General features: G+C 43.8%; 1 protein-coding gene across 1 annotated transcript in view; it reads left to right on the forward strand.

Moving 5' to 3' along the window:
* Positions 1 to 20,853, forward strand: part of cep162 (centrosomal protein 162) — a 196,931-nt gene that overhangs the window by 10,267 nt on the left and 165,811 nt on the right. Inside the window, exons 2-4 of the mRNA XM_068026864.1 lie at positions 5,560 to 5,659; positions 12,755 to 12,893; positions 14,860 to 15,012. Coding sequence (XP_067882965.1) covers positions 5,600 to 5,659; positions 12,755 to 12,893; positions 14,860 to 15,012 — 352 coding nt within the window. The 5' untranslated portion in view covers positions 5,560 to 5,599. The remainder of the gene's footprint in view (positions 1 to 5,559; positions 5,660 to 12,754; positions 12,894 to 14,859; positions 15,013 to 20,853) is intronic.

A 20,853-nucleotide genomic window follows, 5' to 3' on the forward strand; every position in this document is an offset into this window, starting at 1 on the left:
GGCAAATAGAGTCAAAGAGAGATACAGCGTGATATTAATTAAGGAAAGCCAGCACGGATTTGCTAAGGGCAGATAGTGTTTAACTAACTTGCTTAGTTTTTTGATGAGGCAACAGAGAGGGTCATTGAGGGTAATGCGGTTGATTTGGTGCACATGGACTTCCAAAAGGCATTTGATGAAGTGCCACATAACAGGCTTGTCAGCAAAATAGAGCTCATGGAATAAAAGGGACAGTGGCAACATGAATATGAAATTGTCTGAGTGACCGGAAACAGAGTAATAATGGATTTTCGGACTGGAGGAAGCTATATAGCGGGGTTTCCCAAGGCCCCCTGCTGTTCTTGATGATCCCACAGGGGATGCTGAGACCAAGTGGGCCCACATCAGAGACGCCTTCTATGAATCAGCTTTGACCACCTATGGCAAACGTGTGAAGAGAAATACAGATTGGTTTCAATCTCATTTTGAAGAGCTGGAACCTGTACTCCAGGGAGAATGTTGTCACTAAGACCGGCCTCAATGCAGCCCAGTCTCTGCCAGTCATGGATGAGCTGGACGTACAGCCAACAAAATCGAAATTCAGTGATGCCATTGATTCTCTAGCCAGCGGAAAAGCCCCTGGGAAGGACGGCATTACCCCTGAAATAATCAAGAGTGCCAAGCCTGCTATACTCTCAGCACTCTATGGACTGCTTTGCCTGTTTTGGGACGAGGGAGCAGTACCACAGGACCTGCGCGATGCCAATATCATCACCCTCTATTAAAAACAAAGGTGACCGCAGTAACTGCAACAACTACCGTGGAATCTCCCTGCTCAGCATAGTGGGGAAAGTCCTTACTCGAGTCGCTTTAAACAGGCTCCAGAAGCTGGCCGAGCGCGTCTACCCTGAGGCACAGTGTGGCTTTCGTGTAGAGAGATCGACCATTGACATGCTGTTCTCCCTTCGTCAGATACAGGAGAAATGCCGCGAACAACAGATGCCCCTCTACGTTGCTTTCATAGATCTCACCAAAGCCTTTGACCTCGTCAGCAGACGTGGTCTCTTCAGACTACTAGCAAAGATTGGATGTCCACCAAAGCTACTAAGTGTCATCACCTCATTCCATGACTATATGAAAGGCACAATTCAGCATCGCGGCACCTCATCAGACCCCTTTCCTATCCTGAGTGGTGTGAAACAGGGCTGTGTTCTCGCACCCACACTGTTTGGGATTTTCTTCTCGCTGCTGCTCTCACATGCGTTCAAGTCTTCAGAAGAAGGAGTTTTCCTCCACACAAGATCAGGGGGTAGGTTGTTCAACCTTGCCCGTCTTAGAGCGAAGACCAAAGTACGGAAAGTCCTCATCAGGGAACTCCTCTTTGCTGACGATGCTGCTTTAACATCCCACACTGAAGAGCGTCTGCAGAGTCTCATCGACAGGTTTGCGGATGCCTGCAACGAATTTGGCCTAACCATCAGCCTCAAGAAAACGAACATCATTGGACAGGACGTCAGAAATGCTCCATCCATCAATATCGGCGACCACGCTCTGGAAGTGGTTCAAAAGTTCACTTACCTAGGCTCAACTATCACCAGTAACCTGTCTCTCGAGGCAGAAATCAACAAGCGCATGGGAAAGGTTTCCACTGCTATGTCCAGACTGGCCAAGAGAGTGTGGGAAAATGGCGCACTGACACGGAACACAAAAGTCCGAGTGTATCAAGCCTGTGTCCTCGGTACCTTGCTCTACGGCAGCGAGGCCTGGACAACGTATGTCAGCCAAGAGCGACGTCTCAATTCATTCCATCTTCGCTGCCTCCGGAGAATCCTTGGCATCAGGTGGCAGGACCGTATCTCCAACACAGAAGTCCTCGAGGCGGCCAACATCCGCAGCTTATACACACTACTGAGTCAGCGGCGCTTGAGATGGCTTGGCCATGTGAGCCGCATGGAAGATGGCAGGATGCCCAAAGACACATTGTACGGCGAGTTCGCCACTGGTATCAGACCCACCGGCCGTCCATGTCTCCGCTTTAAAGACGTCTGCAAATGCGACATGATGTCCTGTGACATTGATCACAAGTCGTGGGAGTCAGTTGCCGGTGATCGCCAGAGCTGGCGGGCAGCCATAAAGGCGGGGTTAAAGAGTGGCGAGTCGAAGAGACTTAGCAGTTGGCAGGAAAAAAGACAGAAGCGCAAGGGGAGAGCCAACTGTGTAACAGCTCCAACAAACAATTTTATCTGCAGCACCTGTGGAAGAGCCTGTCACTCTAGAATTGACCTTTATAGCCACTCCAGGCGCTGCTTCACAAACCACTGACCACCTCCAGGCGCTTACCCATTGTCTCTCGAGACAAGGAGGCCAAAGAAGAAGAAGGTATTAATGACCTAGATTTGGGTATACAAGGCACAATTGCAACATTTGCTGATCACACAAAACTGTGAGCTGAGGAGGATAGTGATCAACTTCAAAAGGACATAGGCTGGCTAGGTGGGCAAGTGGCAGATGAAATTTAATGCAGAGAAGTGCGGCTGCAGGGGAATGCCACCATCTGCAAGTTCCCCTCCAAACCACACACCATCCCAACTTGGAACTAAATCGCTGTTCATTCTTTGTCGCCGGGTCAAAATCCTAGAACTCCCTTCCTAACAGCATTGTGGGTGTACCTACACCCAAAGGACTGCAGTGGTTCAAGAAGGCAGCTCATCACCTTCTCAAGGGCAGTTAGGGATGGGCAATAAATGCTGGCCTTGCCAGTGACGCCCACATCCCATGAACGAAAAAAAATGTGTGGATTCATTTTGGTTGGAAAAATGAGGAGAGACAATATGAAATAAAGGGTAAGATTCTAAAGGGGATGCAGGAGCAGAGGGACCTGGGAGTGAACAAATCACTGAAGGTGGCAGGGCAGGTTGAGAAAGTAGTTAAGAAAGCATATGGGATCCTGGGCTTTATAAATAGGAGCATAGAGTCCAAAAGCAAGCAATTTTTGATAAGCCTGTATAAAAACATTTGTTTGGCTTCAGCTAGAGTATTGTGTCCAATTCTGGGCACTACACTTTAGGAAGGATGTGAAGGCATTATAGAGGAAATGATTTATTTACTTATTTAGAGATACAGCACTGAAACAGGCCCTTCGGCCCACCGAGCCTGTGCCGACCAACAACCACCCATTTATACTAATCCTACATTAATCCCATATTCCCTACTACATCCCCACCATTCTCCTACCACCTACCTACACTCGGGGCAATTTACAATGGCCAATTTACCTATCAACCTGCAAGTCTTTGGCTGTGGGAGGAAACCGGAGCACCCGGCGGAAACCCAAGCAGTCACAGGGAGAACTTGCAAACTCCGCACAGGCAGCACCCAGAACTGAACCCGGGCCGCTGGAGCTGTGAGGCTGCGGTGCTAACCACTGTGCCACTGATTCACGAGGATGGTTCCAGGGATGAGGAACGTCAGGTACGTGGATAGATTGGAGAAGCTGGAACTATTCTCCTTGGAGAAGAGAAGGTTGAGAGGAGATTTGATATACGTGTTCAGAATCATGAGGGGTCTGGACAGAATAGATGGGGAGAAACTGTTCCCATTGGTAGTAGGATCGAGAACCAGAGGACGCTGATTTAAGGTGATTATCAAAAGAAGCAATGGCGACATGAGGAAAAACATTTTAACGCAATGAGTGGTTCGGATCTGGAATGCACTGTCTGAGAGTGTGGTGGAGGAAGATTCAATCAAGGTCTTCAAAAGCAGATTGGATAATTATCTGAAGAGAAAGAATTGCAGGGCTGTGGGGAAAAGGCAGAGGAGTGGAACTAGGTAAGTTTCTCTTGCAGAAAGCCGGCATGGACCCGACAGGCTGAATGGCCTCCTGTGCTGTAACCGTTCTATGATTCTATGATGTCATGCATCAAATTGTTGGTGCATGCTGTCGGCTTTCATTACTATAAACAATGTGTTTTTATAGCATCTTTTAATATAGAAAAATATTCTGTGTATGTAACAAAGGTGGATAAATGGTGTTGAAGTACAGATTTGCCTCAATATATTTGAATGATGGAGTGACCTGCTCCTCTTCCTTTGTTCCTATATTCACAGACAGATGAGGAGAAAACAGACAATAAACCAAAAAAAGAGGGATTTGGTTTTTAGGAGGCCATGGATGGGGCAAAGAGAAGTGGGGTTGCACAAGAGGCTGGTCAGATTAACAAAGAGTTCTAGGGCAGGGAAAATTTGTATGGCTGCAGGAGATTGGATGTATGAAGGTAAGGGAAGCCATAGATTGATCTTAAATTTGAGATGTTGGGGGACTGGGATCCAATGTAGGTCAGCAAGGACTTGAGGTGTGGAACAGGGGAAGGGGTGCAGGTGATAAATGATTGTGAATTGATATGGGTTGGGATATTGATAGCAGAGTTTTGGATGAGCTGAAGTTTCTGGATGGTGGGAGTCCGGCGAGAAGAACATTGGAGTAGTTGTGCCTGGAGGTGACAAAAGCATGGATGAGGATTGCAGTAGCAGATTGATTGTAACAGACAGTTGCAGGTGATGTGACTGAGTGGAAGTGATGGCGAAGTAATAGGTTCAGCGCTTCAGTCATTGAAGGTACCAAGGGCAGTCCCACTGAGCTGGGCAATGGAGGAGAGGTGTTGGTCAAACACACCATTTGCCTCCATGAGATGCCGCAGAGAGGTTGAATAGGATGAGGAGAGATAATGCACCAGTTACAAAGAGTTTAATTTAAGCCTGTTCAATGTTGTGGAAATCCTATTAGAGAGATTCAAAGAAGGAATTGTGAGAAAGACAGCTGTGTATTTAAGACACAAAAACGAAGAAGGACTTTGGAAGGTCAAGGGAGGCTGAAGGTAGGAATGCAGTTTTCAAGGACAAAGGGATTGAGAGTAGGTTTTCTGATGCTTGGGGGGTGGTTAATGATGGATGACAGTTCCTGAGGAGAGGGCAACATTTACAGTGTCAGCTGGCATGGCATTTAGAAAGGTAAGTTGAGTGGACAGCGGTTTAGTGTAAATGAGAGGAGGAGATATTTTCATTGACCAGATGAGTTCAAGGAAAAGTATACGAGAGGAAGTTTCAGTGTTGGAGCTGGGGGAGGTGGTGAGTTGTCTGTTGGGCAAAATGACGGAGGAAATGGAGACAGCTGAATGAATATTCTCAATTTTGGTGATAAAGAAGTTCACAAGCTCCTTGCACTTGGAGTTGAGGGCTTTAGGGGCAGGGAGAAGGGTAGTAGAAAGCAGTCATTGGGAATGGAGATTTTTGATGACCAGGATGACAACATCCTGGTGTATGGGTGGTTTTGACGGGAGACCAAGGCGTGCTAGTACCTGCTGTGACCCAGCCGGATCCGGTGATGAATGGCTAAGCTAGTTGTGTGCCATATTCACAGAAAACTACCTCAACATATTTAAGCTGAATGTTTTGTAGGTTGGGCTAGGGTATAAATGTGTAAGAGGGTCAGGGCAGAAGTTGAGATCAACCAGTTTGCTGCTTCACAATCCTTTCCTAAAATGTACTGAATGCTTTCTTGGATATCCTGTGTTTTTATTCTAGAGTTCTGTTCTGAAGAATCAGTTTGTAACACATTGAAATCATGAGTCATAAACTCACCAAGGAGGAGATAGAGGAACAGTTTGAGCAATTCTTGAAAGAGGTATTTTTTGCTGTTTCCATTAAAGATATTTGAGTTTAACATTAATTTACTTGAGGTGATTTCTCGTGGTTTGGTTGTATGATCCACGATTTTGATATTAGCAGTAAATTGCATGCATACTGTAATTAGGAACTTTCATTTGAATAGTTATGAAGTGCATGTCGGGGTGGGCATGGGGAGCAGTTTGGTAGTATATTAGAACATTATCAAATTTACCTCTGAGACTTGCTTTGAATCCTTAGATAACCTGGATGAATGCCTTCTCTCTCTGTCCTACAGGAAAAAGTTAAAACCAAAGTGGGTTTGTGGTTAGTCTCAACCTGGTTTCTTGTGGGCGTGAATTCACAGTCCCAAACTACTGCGAAATTAGTAATCTTGTTCACCAGCATAAGATTAACAAGTGACTTAAATGGAAATGTCACACTGTTGCAGAATTATATGCTCTTCTGAGGCTGGGTTAAAACATATTGGCCCTAAATCGGTGATTGTAAAGACAGTGAAACTATCAGTGCTCAGTGTTATTACTGTGTAAAACTGATAGCATCGTCTGGCGTCTACAAAAACACAGTTAAGTACGGAAATGTGGAAGTTGTTGTCAGTGATATCCTGCTGCTCCACAGTTGTGCTATTGCAGGCTTTGCAGCTGTAATCGATACAGAATCAGTGCATTGGTGTGAATTTCAACTTTTTACATACTGTTCTCGCTGTGCAAACCATTGAAAATGTTAAGTCTTGTTGAATAAGATGTAAATGTGTTTTTAAGGGCATACAAAGTCATAATTACTGCTGAACAACCTCTCTGGCGCTGAAAAGCAGTTTTTTTAGTAAGTGTGGGGTGCCTGCCATTCCCTCCAGTCCATGAAAAACATTTCATGATTTTAAGATTTTTTTTTAATTTGACATTTCAGCTTCCAACTTAATCCCAGGTATATGTCCCAGTTGTTGTTGTTTTGCTTTCTATAAAATGATTAAGAAGTGAATTACAATCTGTGCTTTTCACTTTGTTTTCTTACTGTGACAATTCTTCAGTCTGATTGGCTGCTCAGCCTGTTTGATAATGTCCGTGATGCTGTAGATGGCCCCAGAGTGAAACTGATATCAGAATAGGGGAAATCGACACTCTGGAGCTTGCTAAATCTCTGTGGGCAACTTTCTTCTAGTTTAGTGGCAAGTCTGGTTTCTTTGCAGTTGACCACAAAATCCAGGTCAATGTTCAGGCAGAGTGCAAGGAGCTTCAGCTTATAAAAGAACTTTACTCTTTGATGCTTTACCTGGCTTGGGAGTGCATGATGGTGACACTTTGTGGCAGAAATAAAAAGGGTATGCTTGTCCTTAACTAAGTGTAAAATCACTGCTAATATATTTTTGAAGTGAAAATTTCCTTTGGCATAGAACATGGCAAATTTCAGTGATTATTTTTTAAAACTGTAACATGCTGTTCACCCAGGACTACTTGTGTGCCAAACAGCATAAGCAGCATGCGATAGACAGAGCTAAGTGATCCCATAACCAATGGATCAGATCTAAGCTCTGCAGTCCTGCCGCATCCAGTCGTGAATGGTGGGAGACAATGAAAAAAACTAACTGGAGGAGGTGGCTCCACAAATATTCACATCCTCAATGATGTGAGAGTCCAGCACATCAGTGCAAAAGATGAGGCAGAAGCATTTGCAACAACTTTCAGCCAGAAGTACAGAGTGGATGATCCATCACGGCCTCCTCCTGAAGTTCCCAGCATCACAGATGTCAGTCTTCAACCAATTCAACTCACTCTGCGTGATATCAAGAAATGACTGAAGGCACTGGATTCTGCGAAGGCTATGCGCCCTGACAATATTCCGGCAATAGTACTGAAGACCTGTGCTCCAGAACTTGCTATGCCCCCAGCCAAACAGTTCCAGTACAGCTACAACATTGGCATCTACCCGGCAATGCGTAAAATTGCACAGGTTTGTCCTGTACACAAAAAACAGGACAAGTCCAACCCAGCCATTTACTGCCCCATCAGTCTACTCTCAATCATCCGTAAAGTGATGGAAGATGTCGTCAACAGTGCGAGCAAGCGGCCCTTGCTTAGCAATAGCCAGATCAGTGACGCTCAGTTTGGGTTCTTCCAGGGCCACTCGGCTCCTGACCTCGTTACGGTCTTGGTTCAAACATGGATGAAAATGCTGAACTCGAGGAGGTGAGAGTGACTGCCCTTGACATCAAGGCAGCATTTGACTGAGTATGGCATCAAGCAGCCCTAGCAAAGCTGAAGTCAATGGGAATCGGGTAAAACTCTCTGCTGGTTGGAGTCATATCTAGCGCAAAGAAAGATGGTTGTGGTTGTTAGAGGTCAATCATCTGAGCTCCAGGACATCACTGCAGGAGTTCCTCAGGGTAGTGTCTTACACCCAACCATCTTCAACTGCTTTAACAATGACCTTCCCTCGATCATAAGATCAGAAGTGGGGATATTCGCTGATGATTGCACAATGTTCAGCACCATTCGTGACACCTCAGATACTGAAGCAGTCCGTGTAGAAATGCAGCAAGACCTGCACACTATCCAGGCTTGGGCTGATAAGTGGCAAGTATCATTCGTGCCACACAAGTGCCAGGCAATGACCATCTCCAACAAGAGAGAATCTAACCATCTCCCCTTGACATTCAACGGCATTACCATCGCTGAATCCCCCACTATCAACATTCTAAGAGCTACCATTGACCAGAAACTGAACTGGAGTAGCCATATAAATACTGTGGCTACAAGAGCAGGTCAGAGGCTAGGAATCCTGTGGCGAGTAACTCACCGCCTGACTCCCCAAAGCCTGTCCACCATCTACAAGGCACAAGTCAGGAATGTGATGGAATACTCTCCACTTGCCTGGATGGGTGCAGCTCCAACAACACTCAAGAAGCTCGACACATCCAGGACAAAGCAGCCCGCTTGATTGGCACCCCATCTACAAACATTCACTCCCTCCACCACTGACGCACAGTGGCAGCAGTGTGTACCGCCTACAAGATGCACTGCAGCAATGCACCAAGGCTCCTTGGACAGCACCTTCCAAACCCGCAACCTCCACCAACTAGAAGGACAAGGGCTGCAAATGTATGGGAACACCACCACCTGCAAGCTCCCCTCCAAGTCACACACCATCCTGACTTGGAACTATTTCGCCGTTCCTTCACTGGCACTGGGTCAAAATCCTGGAACTCCCTTCCTAACAGCACTGTGGGTGTACCTACCTCCCATAGACTGCAGCGGTTCAAGGATGCAGCTCCCCACCACCACCTCAAGGGTAGTTAGGGATGGGCAATAAATGCTGGCTTGGCCAGCGATGCCCGCATCCCATGAATGAATAATAAAAAAAAAATTACTTTTGAAGTGCAGGCACTATTGTAATGTAAGGAAACAATCACCAATTTAATATTAAATGGGAAATTAAACTTATCCTGCAGGGAACACAGTGGCCCATGGAATCCTTTATAATAATGCATAGTTTCTGTCTATCCACACTTTTCTGATTGGTGGGCAGCACATCGCAGAAAATTTAACAGCCCTGTTTTGCATTGCGAGGGAGGTGAGCTATGCAAATGAAAACCCCTCTTGTCATTTCGATTTGGCTCCTATTGAGAGATCGGGTCCATCGGGGTTATGTTCAAGGGTTTCACACGTACAGTGAAAGGTGAGTTTAGTATGCATTTACGAGACTTTAATATAAAATTGAAAGAGACTGAGGTAAAATTTAATCAATGTGATATAGGGATTGCAGAGGGAGACTCGTTTTAAAAATAGGATAACTTCTGTTGGGTTTGTAGATCTTGGTTTGTGGAGTGTTTTGTAAGGTCCAGTGAAGCTTTGCACCTGTGGGTTAACAGTTGGTTGATTGCATATTGTACCACTTTGATATAACATTAAAGTTCTCTTCTCTTTGGCCTCCTTGTCTCGGGAGACGATGTATAAGCGCCTGGAGGTGGTCAGTGGTTTGTGGAGTAGCGCCTGGAGTGGCTATAAAGGTCAATACTAGAGTGACAGACTCTTCCACAGATGCTGTAGAAAAAATTTATTGTCGGGGCTGTTACACAGAAGTACGGGGTGTGTTAAGTGACAGTTTTTGATCGATGGTGAATGGGAAAGACACACCCTTGCTGGACAGTGCTTTGTGCTGCGGAAGTGTGTGGGAAGGAGACTATGCTAATTGGTACTACAAAGTTTTGCAGGCAGATTGGGATAAAACTAGTTTGACTTCGCAGAAATTAAAAAAAATAGAGACTGAGGTTAGATATGATCAGTGTAATGTAAAATTGAGAGAGATTGAGGTGAAATGTAATTTGAAATAGATACTGAGGTGAAATATAATATAAAATAGAGAGAGACTGAGGTGCAAATCAAAACTTTTTTTGCTGTTTAGATTTGGCTCCAACTGAGAGATCAGGTCTACAGCGGATATGTTCAAGGTTTTCACATGTACAGTGAGAGGTGAGTTTGGTACACACTCGTGAGTCTATAATACAAAATCGATGCAGTTTGAGGTAAAATTTAATCAATGTAATATCATATAGAGACTGAGGTTAAATGCAGCCAATCTATAATAATTCACAGTTTCTGTCTGTCTGCATTTTCTGATTGGCTCTGCCCCTCTCCACTCTTCCTCACAGGCCCACACCGCCTCCCCACTGGCCTCTGGTCCCCATCACTGCCCCCCCCCCCCCCTCTCCTGGCCTTGCAGAAAAGATTCACGAGTGGTTCCAGGGATGAGGAATTTCAGTTATGAAGATAGATTGGAGAAGTTAGGACTGTTTTCCTTGGAGAAAAGAAGGCTGAGCGGTGATTTGATAGAGGTATTCAAAATCATGAGGGGTCTGGACAGAGTAGATAGAGAGAAATTGTTCCCACTCGTGAAAGGATCGAGAATGAGAGGGCGCAGATTTAAAGTATTTGGTAAGAAAAGCAAAAGTGACATGAGGAAAAACTTTTTCACGCAGCGAGTGGTTAAGATCTGGAATGCGCTGCCTGAGAACTTGGTGGAGGCAGGTTCAATTGAAGCATTCAAAAGGGAATTAGACAGTTATATGAAAAGGAAGAATGTGCAGGGTTATGGGGAGAAAGCGGGGGAATGGAAATGAGAGAATTGCTCTTTCAGAGAGCCAGTGTGGACATGATGGGCCAAATGGCCTCCTTCTGCAGTAGAATGATTCTGTGATTCTGCTTACTGGCCCCCACTGCTCCCTGGCTTCCCTTAACTGGCCCCTGCCACACCCCGGCCTTGCTTCATGGTCCCCGGCCCCTGCTACTTCCCAGCTTCCCTTACTGGCCTCTGGCTCCTACCACTGCCCAGCCTCGCTTACTGGCCCCTCATCCTGGCCCCCACCGCTCTCTGCCTCCCTTACTGGCCCCTGTCCCTGCCGCTCCCTGGCTTCGCTTTCTGGCTCCTGGACCCCACTGCTGCTTGGCCTTGCTTCCTGGCCCCAGGCATCCAGCAACAGTGATGTCATCAAGCAGAATAAGTAACAAAGTCTTCTGATAGACAGCAAATCGGGAAGTAAAATGCAGAGATTATCCTTCACCTTTTAGAAATTTTACAGCGAACAAAATAAAGATTGGGACAAAATAAAGATTGGGACATACATATTTAAAGCTGAAATGTCATATAATTGCTTTTTTTGGTTTAGAATTAATTTTTAAAAATCAAAATGGAAAAAATTGACATTATGCATATATAGAATTAGTTGTCCAGGGCCAGAGAAGTTGGTCAGCAGTAGCTATGACTTAGCAGCTGTGAAAAATCCAGCTAAACTTTAAGATATAATCTTTTTCAGGGGTTTTTAACAGCTATATTACAGCATAAATGGGGATGTTCTCAGTTCAGTGATTTCTAAAGATTTTCTGTCTGCTGGAACTTCAACAGTACATCATTTGGAGAAGTAAGAAATTACTGACAGCAATTTCTGGATTTCCACATTCAACTGTGTATGTGTGGACGCCAGAAGTTACTGTCACTTTCACAGGGCAATGACAGTAAACGCTGATAGTTTTGCCATCATTACGATTGCAAATTCTGGGATTTTGTGTTTAATCTTCAATCTGTGGCCCTTGGCTCTAGATTCTCAGCTCGAAGAAACAGTTGCTTCAGTTTTTCTAGTCTTTCTTGTTTATACTTGGAAGCATCTTAGTGAATCTGTGTTGCGCCCTCTCTAAAATCTCGATATCCTTTCTGTAATGTGGAGTCCAAAACTGTACACGGTACTTTTACTGAGGTCTTAAGGTTTTATAAAGGTTCATCATTGCTTCTTGGTTTTTATATTCTATACCTCTTGTGATATAACCTAGAATCCCATTAGCTGTTTTTACAGGTTTATCAAGCTGGAGTGCCACCGATAATATTCTGTGGACCTGTCCCCCCCCAAATCTCTCTTCAATTCCACAGCACTGAGTTTAAATCGATGCTGGTATTTTTTTTAACCCAATTGCATCAGTTCATACTTGCTGACATGGAACAACTGACGCAAGCTAACGTATTCCCCCGTCTTATCAAGATCCTTTTACAGCTTCCTTTGGTCTTCAAAAGAAATTAATTATATTTCCTATTTTGGTGTCATCTGTAAGAAGATTCTCTTGTTTTATCCCGCAACTACCTTTCACCATCACTGAAGTAGAAAGGGCTAGAATTTATCCTGCAGCATTTTTTGCCTTGCTACAAATAATTTACTCAGACTTTGGATTCAGTTTTAAACAGGTTTCATGTAGCTTCTTTCTAACATTTTGAATTCCTTTCAAAAGTCAGTATTGGAGAAATTCCAGAAATCCTCTTAGATTAGAAATATTGATATGCCCTCAATGGTTTTTATTTATATTATTATTATTGGATTTTTACCCAACCTTGATCAATCTTTGTGTTTCTGTTAAAACTGGATGATATGTTGAAATATTATTGTCTGTAAAAATTGACTTAGAGTGAAAAGTATCATCTCAGTAAGTTTAAAATTGCCTGTATAATGTGTAGCATCATTCTACCTTTCTGAGTCTGAAAAAAACTTAGAATTTTTCATCCTCATCTCTGATCCCACACTACATTTTGTTCTGATAACTTTGTGCATATGTTCCAGTCTGTTTCAGATGAATCTGTTGATTTGGGAAATTCACCAAAATCCAGTGTTCTGAGTTCATTGGGGCAGCACACAAAGAAGGAAATTGAAAAAGATGCTAAACCATGGTGGATTAATGATGATGATTCTGATGAAGGACGTAAGTAGATGCTTTGTCCTTGTACAGCCACAGTATGGCATCTGTTCCATGTACATGGACCACAGAAGGGTAGCACAGCATTGCAACATGGAAGACTTTACCTGCTTTTACTCTAATATCTAGAATGCATAAATCTAATATGTATTCTATGTTTTTCTTTTAAATTTTCTATTTCATGGCACATACATTTAAACTGAAACTGTCAAAATTTAGTCTGTGTTTCCTGTAGCTTATCTTTTTATTTCTGTCTGCTTTTCTTTTGTATTGCTTGCACTTCCTGGCATGTCTCTCCTCATCTTCATCCAAGAAACCCCACTGAGGAGGTTTTCCAAACTGAAAAGACAGCCAGCAGTAGTTGATGCTGGCATTGAAACACCGAAGAAAGAAATTGGTGAAGAGAATGATGGAAGTGTGCTGTCTCAAAGTCCAGGTTCCCAGGATTGTATTTGTTTTCAATAATATGAGAGTGTACTGGAAAGTAGATGAACACTAAGCTCCAAGTCTCACCGCAGCGACTATACCATACTTGTTACAAGCTTTTGTTACTGGACAATATATAGACGTCAAGATTTATTGAGAGAGTGAGAAAGATCAACCTTGCATTTACATAGCACCTTTCACATCCTCATGTCCCAAAACACTTCACAGCCAATAAATTACTAAGGGTCAATAAAGTTCATTTAAATAGCTTTAATATTTTATGATGAGTAGGAAGCCAAGTAACCTACTCTCAGGCCCGCACAGTGTTGCTCTTCAGTGAGATTAATAGATTGTGAGAGAGTAGTCTGGGTAGTCATGTCTGCTTTATTGGAAAAAATCCTTCCCTTCCTTTGCAGAATTCTCTAGCTTCTTAATACTACTCCCTGTTGAAATAGTGTGGATTAGTAATTTAATATGTGGAAAATCTATAGTGTAAACAGGTATCTTGCTACTTAAGTTATGCGCAATTAAATCTTTTACAGGGATTCTTTAAAGGGGGATAAAAGTTTAACATTTAGTCCTTCATTTAACACCACTCCTTTTTTTATTTTTCCATTTTCTCTTTCTCTCCTTTTGAATTTTTATGCTTTTGTTAATTAAGGGATTTGATAGGGTAGATGCAAAGAAACTATTTTCTCTGGTGCGAGAGATTCAAAACAGTGGGGTATTAGTCTAAAATTAGAGCTAGGTAATTTAGAAATGAAATCAGGAGGTACTTTTTTCTACACAAAGGGTGGTACAAATCTGGAACTCAATTCCTAAAAGGCTGTGGATGCTGAGTCAGTTTTGAAAATTTCAACTGACATCAATAGATTTTAATAAAACTTTTAAAATAAAAGTTTCTGACCTAAAGGTCATTGACCTGAAATATTAACTTTTTTCTCTCTCCACAGATGCTGCCTGACATGCTGAGTATTTCCAGTATTTTGTGTCGTTATTTCAGATTTTCAGCATTTGTACAGTTTTCAATAGTTAGGTATCAAGGGTTTTGGAGCAAAGGTGGAACAAACCTCAATTTGATCAACCTTCTAAATTCAAGGGAATACAAGCCAATTTAATGAAACCAGTCCTCATAATTTAACCCTCTGTGTCTCAGTATCATTCTGGTGAATCTGCTGTGTCACCCTATCAAGGCCATTATTTCTTTCTTGAGGTATTGAAAACTGAATGCAGTATTATAGATGGGGTCTTACCAAGGCTCTGGACAACAGAAGTATTGCTTCCTCACTTTTGTATTCCAGCGCCCTTGAGTTAACAGAATGTTAGCCTTTTCAATTACTTTTGGTTCCTGTGCACTGGCTTTTAGCGATTTGTATACATGGACACCCAAATCACTTTGCTCCCCCACAGCTTCTAGATTCTAGAAATTTTACTGTACTGCGTAGGCAATGTCTGCATTGTTCATATACTGAAGAATATACTGAAGAAATATGCCCATTTAACCCTCCACCTACTTCCTGTACACTTTTTCTTGGTAAATTGACAGACATGCTGGGAACCAATAGGAGCTTTCTCAAATCCCAGAGGTTCTCCCAGTCCATCACGGAGGTTGAAGAAGAGCAACAAGAGGAGAAAATTCTGGTTCAGGAAGACGAGAGGACATCTGTATCTATCAGCAGGGACAGTTTGGAACCAAATGGTAAGAAAAATTTTAGGACTTTTGCAAAAAAAAAAATTGAAATGGAGGAAAATATAGGACAAAAAATCCTATATATTAATTCATTCTGCAGTCCTAGATTGTCAATCAGTACTTTCACTTTTTAATGAAATGGCGTGGCTGGTTTGCACTGGTCATCTCTCAACGAACCACGGGTAGTGTTTTGTTTAACTTAGTCTTTCAGCTCCTGTGTTTTGCTGGTCAAACAGACAGTAACAGGTTTTCTCATGAGTTTATTAAATATTTACTAAATAGTCACCCAAAATGTTTGCAACACTCATGCACGCTCAAGAAAAAATAGAAGATAGAGGGTGAGAGAGGTTAAGACTTCAGTCTGCTATTTTCAAGAAAAACCTGTGGGATCCCCTTGGAAGGCATCTCCAAATTTTCAGATGACACAAAACTGGGTGGGAGGGTGAGTTGTGAGGAGGATGCAGAGAGGATTCAGGGTGATTTGGACTAGTTGAGTGAGTGGGCTAATGCGTGGCAGATGCAGTATAATGTGGATAAATGTGAGGTTATCCACTTTGGTAGCAAAAACAGGAAGGCAGATTATTATCTGAATGGCCATAAACTGAGAGAGGGGAATATGCAGCGAGACCTGGGTGTTCTCGTACAACAGGCGGTGAAAAAGGCAAATGGTATGTTGGCCTTCATAGCGAGAGGATTTGAGTACAGGAGCAGGGATGTCTTGCTGCAATTATTAGGGGCGGTGCAGTGGTTAGCACCGCAGCCTCACAACTCCAACGACCCGGGTTCGATTCTGGGTACTGCCTGTGCGGAGTTTATAAGTTCTGCCTGTGCCACGTGGGTTTCATCCAGGTGCTCCGGTTTCCCCCCACATGCCAAAGACGTGCGGGTTGATGGGTAAATTGGCCATGGTAAAAAAAAATTACCCTAGTGCAGGTAGGTGGTAGGAGAATTGAGGGAAGGTGGGGATGTGAGAGGGAAAATGGGATTAATGTAGGATTAGTATAAATGGGTGGTTGATGGTCGGCACGGACTCGTTGGGCCGAAGGGCCTGTTTTGGTGCTGTATCTCTCTATGACTCTAATTATACAGGGCCTTGCTGAGGCCATACCTGGAATATTGTGTGCAGTTTTGGTCTCCTTTTATCTGAGGAAGGATGTTCTTGCTATAGAGGGAGTGCAGCGAAGGTTTACCAGACTGATTCCTGTGCTGGTGGGACTGACGTATGAGGAGAGATTGAGTCGGTTAGGATTATATTCGCTGGAGTTCAGAAGAGTGAGGGCGTATCTCATAGAAACCTATAAAATTCTAACAGGACTTGACAGGGTAGATGCAGGAAGGATGTTCCCGACGGTGGGGGAGTCCAGAACCAGGGGTCATAGTCTAAGGATACGGGGTAAACCTTTCAGGACTGAGATGAGGAGAAATTTCTTCACCAAGAGAGTGGTGAGCCTGTGGAATTCGCTACCACAGAAAGCAGTTGAGGCCAAAACATTGTATGTTTTCAAAAAGGAGTTAGATATAGCTCTAGGGTCTAAAGGGATCAAATGGTATGGGCTGAAAGCGGGAGCAGGCTACTGAGTTGGATGATCAGCCATGATCATAATGATTGGCGGAACAGGCTCGAAGGGCCGAATGGCCTACTCCTCCTATTTTCTATGTTTCAATGTTTCTGTGTAAGATTTTAAAGTTGCAGGCCTGTTTGCTGGTTGTCTTGCCCTGCTGGGTTGCTGAAGTCTCTTGGCAGTCAACACTTGAGTTCGAAGACAGTGCTAGCATTTCTTAGTGCAATTTTCATAGGTGGAGGAGCTGTTGAAAAGGCACACTCTTATTTCTCTGCTGCAGTTGGTTGCCAACTCATCTCACCAGGGTTCAACTGTCTTAGCTGGAATTGATCTCTTTCTCTCAGCCTTGTGCTGAAATTAAAGATGGCTTTCAATGTTCTGTCTGTGGCTGGAGATCCCAGACTGATGATGTTCTGATGACTGATCACTTCCTTTGTTCTTCAAAAAGGTTACCGTTAAAGGTAAATTTATAAAGTGGTAGTTTCGCCCATGTGACTTTAGGTTTTTGGTTCCTGAGGGGCTATACAATGGCTTCTGATCTCAGCCCATTTTGATAAGAGGGATGTTTACGCCTTATTGTAATGATTGTAACTGGAGATGGAGTATCTGCTAATGCCTTTGTATTAGTTCACTTTGTGGATAGCTCACATCCATATGTTGTTTGGTAATTTTAATGCAAAAGGGGTTAATGGGTTTTATTTCTAGTAGATATGGATGTATATTTTGTGCAGGAGAAGGTGTGTCATGCGATTTTTGTCCTCCATCTTGCTGAAGGCAAGTGTTCTAGCTTTTTGTATTTCCATCGCTGCACCTCCTGTGAGCTTGACAATTAAACTTGTGAATTCTTGTTTTAAATTCCTAGTTTTGTCAATTTCAAATGGAAACTCTTATTCATGGATCGAGAACATTGAATTTGCTGTGCTTGGAATGAAACGATTTTGAAATAAATAAACATCCTCAACATCGACTCCAGATTCCATGAGGTCTCATGGCATCAGGTCAAACATGGGCAAGGAAACCTCCTGCTGATTACCATCTATCCCCCTGCCTCAGCTGATGAATAAGTACTCCTCCATGTTGAACATCACTTGGAAGAAGCACTGAGGGTGGCGAGGGCACAGAATGTACTCTGGGTGGGGGACTTCAATGTCCATCACCAAGAGTGGCTCGGTAGCACCACTATTGACCGAGCTGGACAAATCCTAAAGGGGCGGCAGGTGGTGACTGAACCAACAAGAGGGAAAAACATACTTAGAAACATAAAAAAATAGGAGCAGGAGTAGTCCCTTAGAGCCTATTCAATATGATCATGGCTGATCATCCAAACTCCGTACCCTGTTACTGCTTTCTCCCTGTATCCCTTGACCCCTTTAGCCCTAAGAACTGTATCTAACTGTTTCTTGAATATATTTAATGATTTGGCCTCAGCTGCTTTCCGTGGTAGAGAATTCCACAGGTTCACCACTCTCTGTGTGAAGAAATTTTTTTTTAGAGATACAGCACTGAAACAGGCCCTTCGGCCCACCGAGTCTGTGCCGACGATCAACCACCCATTTATACTAATCCTACACTAATCCCATATTCCTACCAAACATCCCCACCTGTCCCTATATTTCCCTACCACCTACCTATACTAGTGACAATTTATAATGGCCAATTTACCTACCAACCTGCAAGTCTTTGGCTTGTGGGAGGAAACCGGAGCACCCGGAGAAAACCCACGCAGACACAGGGAGAAGTGTCACTGCTCACAGTGTGGTCTCCTCCACATTGGGGAGACCAAGCGCAGACTGGGTGACCGCTTTGCGGAACATCTCCGCTCAGTCTGCAAGCAGGACCCTGAGCTTCCGGTTGCTTGCCATTTCAACACTCCCCCCTGCTCTCATGCTCACATCTCTGTCCTGGGATTGCTGCAGTGTTCCAATGAACATCAACGCAAGCTCGAGGAACAGCATCTCATCTACCGATTAGGCACACTACAGCCTGCCGGACTGAACATTGAGTTCAATAATTTCAGAGCATGACAGCCCCCCATTTTACTTTCATTTTTAGTTATTTTTTCTTCCTTTTTTTTACATTCCTTTTTACATTTTTTACAATTTTTTTTGCATTTATTTCATTTCATCTTAGTTTGTTCAGTTTGCATACCCACTGTTTTTTTCAGGTTGTTTTTCTTCAGGTTTGCACTTGCTGCTGTTCAATATTCAGTGTATTCACACCTAATCTGTACTAATGCTTTGTCTTTCAACACACCTTTAACATATTGTTTGCCTTTGCTCCGTGACCTTTTGGTCAGCTATGTGGCCTGGTCCAATCTGCACCTTCTCCTTTGTTATCTCTTGCCCCACCCCCACCTCACTTGTTTATAATCTGTGACTTTTCTAATATTTGTCAGTTCCGAAGAAGGGTCACTGACCCGAAACGTTAACTCTGCTTCTCTTTCCACAGATGCTGCCAGACCCGCTGAGTGATTCCAGCATTTCTTGTTTTTGATTCATTTATTCCTACTTTGTTTCCTGTCTGCCAGCCAGTTCTCTATCCATGTCAGTAATTTACCCCCAGTTCCATGTGCTTTAATTTTGCATGCTAAACTCTTATGTGGGACTTTATTGAAAGCCTCTGAAAGGCCAAATACACCACATCCACTGGTTCTCCCTTATCCTTCTTGTTACATCCTCAAAAAATTCCAGTAGATTTGTCAAGCATGATTTCCCTTTCATAAATCCATGTTGACTTTGTCTGATCCTGTCACTGTTTTCCAGGTGCTCTGCTATTACATCTTTTATAATGGACTCTAGCATTTTTCCCACTACTGATGTCAGGCTAGCCGGTCTATAATTACCTGTTTTCTCTCTGCCTCCTTTTTTAAATATTGGGGTTACATTAGCTACCCTGCAATTCGTTGGAACTGTTCCAGAGTCTATAGAATTTTGAAAAATGACAAGCAATGCATCATCTATTTCTAGGGCAACTTCCTTTAAGTACTTGACCTCGTCCTTGACAATCTGCCTGCTACAGATGCAACTGTCCATGACAGCATTGGTAAGAGTGATCGCCACACAGTCCTTGTGGAGCCAACGTCCCGCCTTCACATTGAGGATACCCTCCATCGTGTAGTATGGCACTACCAGCGTGCTAAATGGGATAGATTTCGAACAGATCTAGCAATGCAAAACTGGGCATCCGTGAGGTGCTGTGGGCCATCAGCAGCAGCAGAATTTTACTCAACCACAATCTGTAGCCTCATGGCACGGCATATCCCCCACTCCACCATTACCATCAAGCCGGGAGATCAACCCTGGTTCAATGAAGTGTGCAAAAGGGCATGCCAGGAGCAGCACCAGGCATAGCTCAAAATGAGATGTCAACTGGGTGAAGCTACTTCCCAGGACTACTTGCATGCCAAACTGCATAAGCAGCATGCTATAGACAGAGCTAAGCAATCCCATAAGCAACGGATCAGATCTAAGCTCTGCAGTCCTGCCACGTCCAGCCATGAATGGTGGTGGACAATTAAACAACTAACTGGAGGAGGTGGCTCCACAAATATCTCCATCCTCAATGATGGGGGAGCCAAGACAACAGTGCAAAAGATAAGGCAGAAGCATTTGCAACAATCTTCAGCCAGAAGTGCCAAGTTGGCCATCTTGGCCTCCTCCTGAAGTCCCCATCATCACAGATGCCAGACTTCAGCCAATTCGATTCATTCCGTGTGATATCAAGAAACGACTGTAGGCAGTGGATACTGCAAAGGCTATGGGCCCTGACAATATTCCGGCAATAGTACTGAAGACCTGTGTTCCAGAACTTGCTGCGCCCCTAGCCAAGCTGTTCCAGTATAGCTACAATATTGGATTCTACCCAGCAATATGGAAAATTGCCCAGGTATGTCCCGTACACAAAAAGCAGGACAAGTCCAACTCGGCCAGTTACCACCCCATCAGTCTACTCTCAATCATAAGTAAAGTGGTAGAAGGTGTAATCGGCAGTGCTATCCTGTGGCACTTGCTTCGCAATAACCTGCTCAGTGACACTCAGTTTGGGTTCCACTAGGGCCACTCAGCTCCTGACCTCATTACAGTCTTGATTCAAACATGGACTTAAGAGGTGAGGTGAGAGTGACTGCCCTTGACATCAAGGCAGCATTTGGCCGAGTATGGCATCAAGGAGCCCTAGCAAAACTGAAGTCAATGGGAATCAAGGGGAAAACTCCCTGCTGGTTGGAGTCACACCTAGCACAAAGGAAGATGGTTGTGGTTGTTGGAGGTCAATCATCTGAGCTCCAGGA

This window comes from Heterodontus francisci, chromosome 3 (genome assembly GCF_036365525.1).
Source record: "Heterodontus francisci isolate sHetFra1 chromosome 3, sHetFra1.hap1, whole genome shotgun sequence".
NCBI classification, from domain to species: domain Eukaryota; kingdom Metazoa; phylum Chordata; class Chondrichthyes; order Heterodontiformes; family Heterodontidae; genus Heterodontus; species Heterodontus francisci.